The sequence below is a fragment of the Erpetoichthys calabaricus genome, chromosome 17 (assembly GCF_900747795.2).
Source record: "Erpetoichthys calabaricus chromosome 17, fErpCal1.3, whole genome shotgun sequence".
NCBI classification, from domain to species: Eukaryota; Metazoa; Chordata; class Cladistia; order Polypteriformes; family Polypteridae; genus Erpetoichthys; species Erpetoichthys calabaricus.
The window spans coordinates 1,092,726-1,103,887 of record NC_041410.2 but is presented as its reverse complement, the minus strand read 5'-3'; the positions used below and the strand labels follow the sequence as shown (position 1 = coordinate 1,103,887).

Below are 11,162 nucleotides of genomic sequence, written 5' to 3'. Positions count from 1 at the left end.
GCGTTGGTGTTTGTGCCAGCCAATCCAGCACCATAAGCTTTCATGACAGTGTCCCCCTCAAATGTCATGAGTTACAATGGCTTCAAAGGCGTTGCTACCTTGTAAATTTTCATAACTGTTTTCTTTACAAAACCCTTTCAGCTTGATATCCCAGTGTTGGACAGCAGAGTCACGAGTGTATTCAATCAGAACATGAGGAAGCAACCATAACTGGACACAGTCAGCTCATTAGGGGACGTTTAAGATCAAAGAGTTACGCTCAAACTTATTAGTGAAGTGGTAGCCAGAGGAGAAAAATAACTTGACATGATACGACACTGTGGCTTATAAGCTTTTAATGCACAAGTGCTCATCTTACATAACGTACATAAATAAATACATTTTAGGAACTTAACATACAAAAGATGTAAGACACATTAATTAAAACTAAAGCCAGAAAAGTCTTTTCATGTTTTAAAAACATAAAATAATAATAAATTAAATATAACTAAGCAAAACTAGTGAGCTTTCAGATGAATGTCAATGGAAGGTGATGCTGACACACATACCCAGGGAACACTTCATGGTTTATGATCAAGTAAGAACCAAGTGAAGAGTGCGGGTGGAACACAATTCTTAACTTCCTCTCCATCTCTGCCTCTAGAATAATGAAGGACCACTGACATCACTTCCACCCCCCCTCCCAGAAGTCCATTCTCTTCTGGTCCTTCCACTGCATAATGAAGATGGACCCAAGAAGTCACTTTTGAACCAGCTTTAGGAAAGGATGGACTTCTGCTATAGCTGAGAAGTTTCTGGGCTCATTTCACCAAAGTCTCAGTCTTGAAAGGTTACTCGTCAGTTCTGTCTGCCTTCCATTAAACGGGATTTTCCAAAACAGGACCCCAATTCCCTTACCTAATCTTAATTGTTTTTCTTTTCTTTCTAACTTTCTCTTTATTACTGTAAAATCTCTCTATATATAAAATCCAACGTCTGTCTGTCTGTCTGCTTTTCACGAGAGAACTACTTAATGGATTTAGATCGGGGTTTTCTCTGTAATTTCCTTGAATATTCCGGCTGATTTTGCGACTTCTCTCATTGCGCTAAGTATCACAGTTCGATTGCGGTACCGATTTATTTCCGCAAATCCGAGAGAGACGCTGTGGGCCGAGAGCAGGGGACACAAGCCAGCCTTGGGGAGTCCCTTACCTCTGCTTAGCTAGCAAATGAGACCTACTTCACGAATTTAGATCAGATTTTTTTCTATCACTTGCTTGAACATTTCAGTTGATTTTGCAACTTCTTTCATCACTTTAAGAGTCCTAGCTCGCTTGCAGGAGTGATATAGTCGCACTAAATGGAGACAGAGGCTGAGGGCCGAGGAGAGGGGACTGCGTGACGTCAGGAGTGGGGAGCCAGGCGAGGCCCAACTCACTGTCCTGTTTCACTACTACACGGGCGGAGCCACGGTGGACAGCTATCCTCATATACCTGTATAATGCACACAACTTTTACTCATGTTAGTTCACTAAAAAAGGGAGTGTGCATTATAGACGAGACATAATTTTAAAGCAATAGTTTCTCACATGAATCAGTGCACTGTCGTTGTGTGTTAGCTGTCTCTGGCAGCGGTTGTGTGGTGAACGGGTGAAGGGCTATTTTCTGAAAAGTGCACAAAGCAATGGATTCACATATGAATCAACATAAAAGGTCTGTTGCTGGTTCTGTGGCCACTCTCATTGCGTGTTTGCCATATCTGGGTGGTGTCGGTGGATGGGCAGCAGCAGCTGAGGTTGAAGTGTGACACAATCTGGTTTGTACCTCTTGTCATTGTAAGTGGCAGTCCTCCCAGGCGAACTTGCCATAGGCGCATCACCTACCAATCAGCTGATGCTGCTATCGCACTTTTGTCTTTGATCTCAATCTCCGAATCACGCACACCAAAATCGGAGTCTGACATGTCAGTATCCAATTCAAAATAATAAAAAATATAAAAAACGTCATCCACGCAGTATGCTGCTTTGCACATTCGATTCTCTCTAGCCAGATGTCGATGACATTTTTGCCATCGTTTGCTCATCACTACTCACGCACACAGAGATTAGACGTCACAAGTCAACCAGTCTAACACTCCTCCAATCAAAGAGAGTCTACCTTTATTGTAACGGCGAGTTTTTTCAACTTTTGCAGCTGATTATCACCCCCATCCCTCCTGTCAACAAATGTCGACATCCACCCTAAAATCTTGAAAAATGAAGGCTGCGCGTTATATGTGAGATTTTGTTTTTCACCAGAAAATTTTGGGCTAAATCAGCATGTGCATTCTACACGTGTGTGCATTATATGTGAGATTTTACAGTACCTTGTAACGCACTTTGAGCTACATTGTTGTATGAAAATCCATCCATCCATCCATCCATCCAGCATTCAACTCGCTATATCCTAACTACAGGGTCACGGGGGTCTGCTGGAGCCAATCCCAGCCAACACAGGGCACAAGGCAGGAAACAAACCCTGGGCAGGGTGCCAGCCCACCGCAGTTGTATGGAAATGTGCGATGGAAATTGTTGTTGTTGTTTCTGACCATCCCTTTGCTTGTAATGGTCTACTTGTTAGTGTAAAATGCAACAAGGGTCAGCTTTAAGTGTATAACATAAGTGAAATAATCTAATGAATCAGAAAGTATGGACAAATAGAAGGCATTCCCTGACGTCCATCTCTTTGGAAGATCACTCCATCTCCCCTCAAGATGGACGTAAAATAGCTGAAGATCCCACTGAAGACCTTTAAGTCAAATGTACAAAGGTAAGTCAACGATTACGCACACTTTTGTGATAGGTTTGTTTTGGTTGGCTGTGTAGCTTTCCTGAGCAGATGTGGAAACACAGTGTGTCTGTGATCTTGATCAGTCAGTTTGTACAAAGGGTCACTCTGCTCTCTGTTTCCACCAAAGGCAGAGCAGTAAGCAGAAATCCTCCTTTTATGAACTTAAGGTATGCTTAAGTCTTCAATATGAAGACAGTGTTTTACCATGGTGGAGTGTTTGTGAATGGATTAAGAAGCTCAGAAATGGCCAGACAAACATTAAGCATGAAGAAAGAGCGGTACACTTGTTCACATCCACTACCAACGACAAGATTGAGCAAGTCCATACCGAGATTCTGATGAACCAACAAAGATAATTATTGACTTGACTTCATATTTTCCTATGGGCTTCCTTCAGCTGATCATGTGTGGATGAGAGTGATAGCTTCCTTTAAAGGCAGGTTTATAGTTTAAGTTTATTTAGTGCCATAATTTCTTGTCTTAATGCCTCAAATGTGATTACAGGGGAGAGTATACATCTACCGTAGTATGGCTGGAGGTCTACAAGAATACTCTCCATGGAGCCTGGGTGCCCTGCTGGACACAATGGACAATGGGAGGAGTACATAGGAGTTCAGACATTTTGTGTTTCAATTAAGAAGACTCTTGATGGCCAAATATGTGGGATGTTCAGCTTTAACATTTGTTGTTGGTTGCCATATTTGGTGTTAAGTAACTGATTTTAAAACATTATTCTAAACTTACACTGCAGAGCTTCTCCATTGTGTTTAACGTTTAACAGTAGCGTATATGATATCGTTGTTTGAACGGTTTGTGGATGTGTTACAATACACATCATCACTCTCTTGTTTCTGTTTCTTTTTCTTTTTAGTGAAGTTAATAGAAGTGTAAAGAACGCCATGTTCTTCAGGGCTGGCAAGTTCAATTTCAGTCCTTCCTGCTCCTCTTTGGTCAGTCTCTGTACAGGAATTCTGGAAATAAAAAGATGTTAGAGAAAAATTATACCAAAAATGGGATTTGTCAAAAAAAGTCAACTAAAATGTTCTCTGTCTAGCAGCTGGAAGAAGATAGCACAGCAATTGAGGTGTTTCACTGAATTTGGCATTTGATACGAAAACTGCTGATTGTTTATGAACATACTGTGCCAACATGGAGTGGAATATCCGTCACACGATCTACAGTCGCATTTCTTAAGGTTCAGTCTGTGATCCACAGAAAATGGACGGATGCAAACATTAAAACTTTACAACAATCTAAACGTGAACAGGCCATTCAGCCCAACAAAGCTCACCAGTCCTGTCCACTTAATTCTAAAATAACATCAAGTCGAGTTTTGAAGGTCCATAAAGTCCTGCAGTCTACCACACCACTTGGTCACTTACTCCATTGTGTCTATGTGAAGAAAAACTTAAACAATAAAACTAAACTTCAATGAATGCAAAGCAAATATTAAATGTCCTGGAAATGATACGTAGAAAAGTCCTGCTATGACAAAAGTAACTTTACAGAACTTCTATTTGGGCAGACCCAAAAAAGCCTGCAGTCGTGAAATTCCTAAAGCTGCAACAATTGCCTGATCTTCAAAACTCAGCCCAAAATTGATCATTTTTTAAATTAATTATTAATAATGAGTTTGTAATGATGGCTGTGAAAATCTCATGTTGTCATGAAGGTGAGAGATAAGAAAGTTTGTGATGTAATGGGCTTAAGTGGGGGCAAACAGTGAACAACAGCAAGAAATATTACAACGTTTGCCAAAACCGATCTTGTGTTGCTTACTCAGTTATCCAGTTGTACGCTCACAATGTTCAAAATGCGTGAATTTTTTGTTGAAATGTTATTAAATGAACACTTCCAGAAAATCAGAGTAGCACCTAAACGAGAAGTGCGCTCAGAAGCTCTTGAAATAAAGACCTTCCTCTCCCCCTCATTCATTGGTCAAATCAGAAACTCAGGCTCACTGGAACGTTCTTCACTTTTCTGCAGTTTTTATTTAACAACATTTTAGCAAAATCTGCAAGCACTTTGGATGTTGTTAGCAAAGAACTGAATAGCTGACAATGCTGTTGTGCCATCCATAAAGCAGGTTAATCGGAATTGTACGGCCCATTGGATGAACGAATCAAAAGCCATAGCTGGGAAAACAGTCCCAGTAACGTCTGTTAGTGGAATCTAAACCAGGACTTAAAATGAAAAGCAGACAAGGGGCCAGACACCAGTAGGCTCATGAGTATAAAGAATTTTATTTCGACATATGTCGGTGTGTGCAGAAGACGAAATGGACAAAAGTGCTTGTGAAGCCTCCAGAAATAAGTCAGGAAGCAGATCCGAGTCCCAATGGCCTCCCCAGAAGTGGTCCTACTCTGCTGGTTGGCTTCAGCGTACACCAAATGGGGCTTTGGCTTCAAAAGATCCAAAAACAGATGCATTTGTAGTAACACCCCACAAGGGAGAGGATTACCGCCTACCTTGACTTGTGAATTAAATGGCAAAAAAAAGAGGAATTGTCAAAAAAAATTATTAACAAAAGTGAAAGGAAAAATAAATAGATAGGGAAAGCACAACCATCTATTAATATCTCTTTTTGAGAAGTTACAAAGAAATGTTCACTTAATGGTGAATTCACAGTTTTTTCTCAGATAAAAACTACGCTGATTATATGATGAAAAACTGGAAAGGTTTGAATGAGTTGAATTTGCTATTTACATTTTAACTTAAGGGGCGGCACGGTGGCGCAGTGGTAGCGCTGCTGCCTTGCAGTAAGGAGACATGAGTTCGCTTCCCGGGTCCTCCCTGCGTGGAGTCCTCATGTTCTCCCCGTGTCTGCGTGGGTTTCCTCCCACAGTCCAAAGACATGCAGGTTAGGTGGATTGACGATTCTAAATTGGGCTTGGTGTGTTTGTGTGTGTCCTGCGGTGGGTTGGCACCCTGCCCAGGATTGGTTCCTGCCTTGTGCCCTGTGTTGACTGGGATTGGCTCCAGCAGACCCTGTGACCCTGTGTTTGGATTCAGCGGGTTGTAAAATGGATGGATGGATTTGAACTTAAATTATTAAGGGACACATATTGGTTATTTTGCACAACGCTGCCCTCTGGTGGTGCTGTGTCCCACCACCACACCTTTAATGCTGAGATGCCACTGCTTCTGATTTAAGGTCTTCAGGAGTTTATACTTCCAAATTATTGCAAACAAATATAAAAGCAGACATCTGTCTATATCATTAAACCATAACCCTAAAACGCAGGAGACCAGTTTGGCCTTCTTTATCCAGAATTTCTGAATATTGCAGAGGTTAGCAACACTTACTGAGTGTACCTGAAGAAGTTGAGCGTTTTCTGAAAGTGACCTTAAATAATGAAGGCTCACCAATGACCAAGCGCTGACTACAAAAGGGGGAGTGAAGACGTGAGTTGAAGTGACCCCCGTGGTGTTACGATATTAATGAAAATGAATCCCCTTAAACTGGGCAGCAGGTCTGCTGGTTCTGCTCTTCTTCATTTCACTGTCGCTCTTCCTAACTCCTTTAAACACTCAAATTTAAAGAATGTTATAAACAGACTGCTGAAGTGTGAAACTGACCAGTGCCAATATAATGACATGATTTATTATGATGACACAATTTATAGTAGGAAAACTACATTGATACTGGTGATATTCTTTTAATAAGAAAGATGAAAGATGAAAAAGGAGTGTTTGTTGTTATAACAGGAGTAGCAGTCAGAGTCGGGGTGTCCTGTGTAACGAGGGCAGCAAAATCGGGACTTGCAGCGCGGCCTGGCAGTTAAGGCTTTGGACTTCAAACCCTGAGGCTGTGGGTTTAAGGTCTGCTACTGACAGCACTGTGTGACTCTGAGGAAGTCACTTCAGCTACAATCGAGACGATTGTACCTCAAATGATGTAAGGTGCCGAATTAATAATAATAATATGCTGGACTACATAATAATTATAATAATAATAGTGATGCAGTACATCAGCAATCTTCAGTGCCATGAGAGACAAGAATGTATTACAATAGGCAGATACACTGATAAACAGATGTGAAAGGCACTCTATAATAAACAGACACAACCTCAGTTATATGACAGATGCAGAAAGAACTTCATCTGTACCCTGTAAATAAAAGCATAAGCCTATTGAGCGTCCCATTGCTTCTTTGCCAGTCATTCAAAAATGGCTGAACTGATTTTCATGAAATGTTGAATGTGTGTTGCCTTTGGTCCAACAAAAAATACTGTCTGTTTGTCAAAGGGTTATAATGGGGCAGGGGTGCAACCTGATGTGGGCACTACAATCCCCAGCAGGCAGAGCAGCAGGAGTGTGTGGGACTGATGGGAGGACGGCTTCAGGGCACGGAGCAAACGCATCCAAAAGCAAAAGTACGTACAGCACTTCATTCTGAACTAAACCGGCTAACAATTTCATGGTCTCGCGGGATTGCAGCTTCTGTCTGAGGGTACATCTCTTTGTGTCATCGTGGGTTATGTTTAGCCATGCTGAATTTCTAAAAAAATAGTTTTCTCTATTAATATATATCTGGGTAATGGCTATTAGTAATAGATAGATAGATAGATAGATAGATAGATAGATAGATAGATAGATAGATAGATAGATAGATAGATAGATAGATAGATAGATAGATAGATAGATAGATAGATAGATAGATAGATAGATAGATAGATAGATAGATAGATAGATAGATAGATAGATAGATAGATAGATAGATAGATAGATAGATGTGAAAAGCACTGTAAAGTGCTGGTGATCCCGAGGGTGAGCCACTCTACTTGATGCCCAGTATGCCCACTTAAGATACCATCAGTGATTTTTGAGTTTCTTCTCTTTGTTCTTTGTGTGGTGTGCTTTCCCTTGCATGTTTTATGTATAATATCCAATACAACTCGGAGTCCTGCCACGTGCAAAAGTTTGCTGACGACACTGCTATCGTGGGCTGCATCAGGAGTGGGCAGGAGGAGGAGTATAGAAACCTCATCAAGGACTTTGTTAAATGGTGCGACTTAAACCACCTACAACTGAACACCAGCAAAACCAAGGAACTGGTGGTGGATTTTAGGAGACCAGGCCTCTCATGGACCCTGTGATCATCAGAGGTGACTGTGTGCAGAGGGTGCAGACCTATAAATACCTGGGAGTGCAGCTGGACGATAAATTGGACTGGACTGCCAATACTGATTCTCTGTGCAAGAAAGGACAGAGCCGCCTGTACTTCCTTAGAAGACTGGCATCCTTCAACATCTGCAGTAAGATGCTGCAGATGTTCTATCAGACGGTTGTGGCGAGTGCCCTCTTCTACGCAGTGGTGTGCTGGGGAGGCAGCATTAAGAAGAAGGATGCCTCACGCCTGGACAAACTGGTGAGGAAGGCAGGCTCTATTGTTGGCATAGAGCTGGACGGTTTGACATCCGTAGCAGAGCAATGGGCACTCAGCAGGCTCCTGTCAATTATGGAGAATCCACTACATCCATTAAACAGTATCATCTCCAGACAGAGGAGCAGTTTCAGCGACAGACTGCTGTCACTGTCCTGCTCCACTGACAGACTGAGAAGATCATTCCTCCCCCAAACTATGCGACTCTTCAATTCCACCAGAGGGGGTAAACGTTGAACATTATTCAAGTTATTGTCTGTTTTTTACCTGCATTTTTTATTACTCTTTAATTTAATATTTTTTGCTGCTGGAGTATGTGAATTTCCCCCTGGGATTAATAAAGTATCTATCTATCTATCTATCTATCTATCTATCTATCTATCTATCTATCTATCTATCTATCTATCTATCTATCTATCTATCTATCTATCTATCTATCTATCTATCTATCTAATAAATAATTTGATGTTATTCAGGTCCTGCGGTGGGTTGGCACCCTGCCTAGGACTGGTTCCTGCCTTGTGCCCTGTGTTGGCTGGGATTGGCTCCAGCAGACCCCCGTGACCGTGTTTGGATTCAGTGGGTTGGAAAATGGATGGATGGATGGATGGATGTTATTAATTTGTTCTCCTTGTCACTCTTTGGGGTACAAAGAGCCTCCATGATGGTGTCTTCACATTTCACAAAGCAGTGTCTTTAGTTAACTTCAGAGTATTTAAACACAGCTAAGGCTCACATTGTCGTCTCTAATGGAGGCTGATTATTATGAAGCACTCATACCTGTTGGCTCCCATCTGGTTCTTCTTGTCCTTGTTTGGCTCTCTTGTTCATTTTTACTTTCCTATAAAATATAAAAAATTAAATAATTTAATTAATTAATTAATTAATTAATTAAAAATTAGAAAAAAGAAAAGAAAAAAGCCTTTAAATTTTGGCAAGAGTTATTAAACATGTCCAAGGAAAAAGGAAGAAAACACTAAAGTCATTGAATATCACATATGAATCATAACTTAATTAATTTGTATAAAATGCAGACCACCTCCTATAGCAGACTAACGCTTCCACCAAGTGCATGTTGGGATAGCTTGTGGCCAGTGTAAACGTTGATTTTTATAGTGCCTCTCCATACACAGCACATCACCCCCCCCCCCCTTTGGCTTTAGACCGCCCTGCTTTACAGTAAACGTCGACTGGAGGAAGTGGCTGTGAAACTGAAGGACACACTTGAGCCATCTCAGCAGATCTGTGATATTTTGAAGCACTTGTGACATGAGCTCAGTGTAACGCCATTTTCCAGGAACAGACATTTTAATAGTACAGTAGTCATCTTTTTTTAGGGTTGATGTTTTGCTGACAGCTTGTCAAAGTCCACGTCTGTGGTTTGGCTTATTAAAATGGACCTGAACAGAGAAGCTAAATTGCAGGTCACACTTACTTGTTAAAACACCAGACCAGGAGAAGAAGCAGCAGCAGAGCCGACCCGAGGCCGAGACTCACGAGATGAACAGTGGAGAAAGGTGCAGCTGAAGGGACGAACAAGAATCAAGCGTTAAACAAGGCATTCACTTTAAGACATGAAACACCAAACCTCTGGACTCCCACTATGTCTTTAAGGGGTCTTCTGAACTTTCAAAGTCAGCTTCTTCATTTGGGGCCTGATCAGACCAAAGCCTGTAGTTAGTGCTTGGAGAGGCAAACTAATGAGGTGCCAGCCTCTTCTGGGTGGGCCAGTGAAGGTCCTGGCCTGTGTCTGTGGGTCTTTTTGCCAGTTATAACATAACACACTTATCTTGACCCAATTAAGCTCAAGAATAACATAAACCTTTGGGATGCTGGTAGTTACACACTCGGCCTGAGCAGCACTTATCTATAGAATTTGAACATTCTCCTCACGTGTAAGTGGATGTTTCTTCAATTTCTTCTCCTAATTGGCTTTGTATGAGTTAGTGTGATGGATTAACGGCCCATCCAGGGTTACCTCCACTGTGCCCTCTACACTTCAGGATTCACAGCAAGTCCCTGTGGCCCTGACCTGAAGTGGTTGATTAGAAGATGGATTAGTGAGCTGCTGGGTACACAACAGGGTAGTGAATAACAGCCAACTCATTTATCTGTAAAAACAGTGGATTTTGCTGTTGGGGTTCATTGATCTTTCAATAATCCTCACTTATAATCCCACTGTTTCTATATAATTCAGTAGCAGGAGCCACATCAGCATTGTCTTCTCTTTTTATTGTTCATCCAAAGTGGAGGTAGGATCTGCACCTTTACGAGAGGAGATGTACTGTGGACTGGCCAATTGCAAGAGCAGGAAGTTGTGTTAAAGAAACAGAAAGTCCTGAGCAGAATAGGGGTCTTCAAACTCAGAGGACCTCAGCAGTTACAGGAAGAGAGAGACTTATTGGGCTGAAGGGTATACGACCCACCATCATGGAGGCCTGTCCAGCACCAGAGGGGGTCCACCAGCGCTGGACTGTTTACTTGTTGTGGTGAGACAAGCTAGGAAGGAGTAACCTGAACGAGTGGGCTGCTTGCAGGCTGTGGAAGAGTCAATAGGAGCCAACTGTGTGTTTTATTTTCTCCATCTTCTATGCTGTGTTTAACTGAACTTTCACATCATCAGTATGAATATTGGTCTGGACTGGTAACTGTCACTCGTGTTGTTCACGGTGTGTCATGATCGTCCTGTGTTTGTGGGCTGTACATGCGTGTGTTAATGTCATATTTTGTGTCTTTGTATATGTGGGGTCTTGTTATAATTTGGGAAGGGCAACCCAGGAGAGCAGTTAGTAAGACCCCCTTATCATAAGAAACAGTCAGCCGCAAGTACCTGCAGACCTGATCCGACCGATTTAACAGCGCAGTCAGATGCTGGCACACTGAAAACATCCATGGACAGAGGAGCCCCATACGCCAGCCATGCCAGGAGTAAATAACAAGTCATGTTGATGTCACAAGGTGCTCCAA

General features: G+C 41.9%; 1 protein-coding gene across 1 annotated transcript in view; it reads right to left on the bottom strand.

The window, feature by feature from the left end:
• Positions 1–2,577: 2,577 nt before the first annotated feature.
• Positions 2,578–11,162, bottom strand: part of LOC114668086 (sialic acid-binding Ig-like lectin 5) — a 64,108-nt gene continuing 55,523 nt past the window's right edge. The window contains exons 13-15 of the mRNA XM_051920770.1: positions 9,631–9,718; positions 8,976–9,036; positions 2,578–3,779 (exon numbers count right to left, since the gene is read on the bottom strand). Coding sequence (XP_051776730.1) covers positions 3,576–3,779; positions 8,976–9,036; positions 9,631–9,718 — 353 coding nt within the window. The 3' untranslated portion in view covers positions 2,578–3,575. The remainder of the gene's footprint in view (positions 3,780–8,975; positions 9,037–9,630; positions 9,719–11,162) is intronic.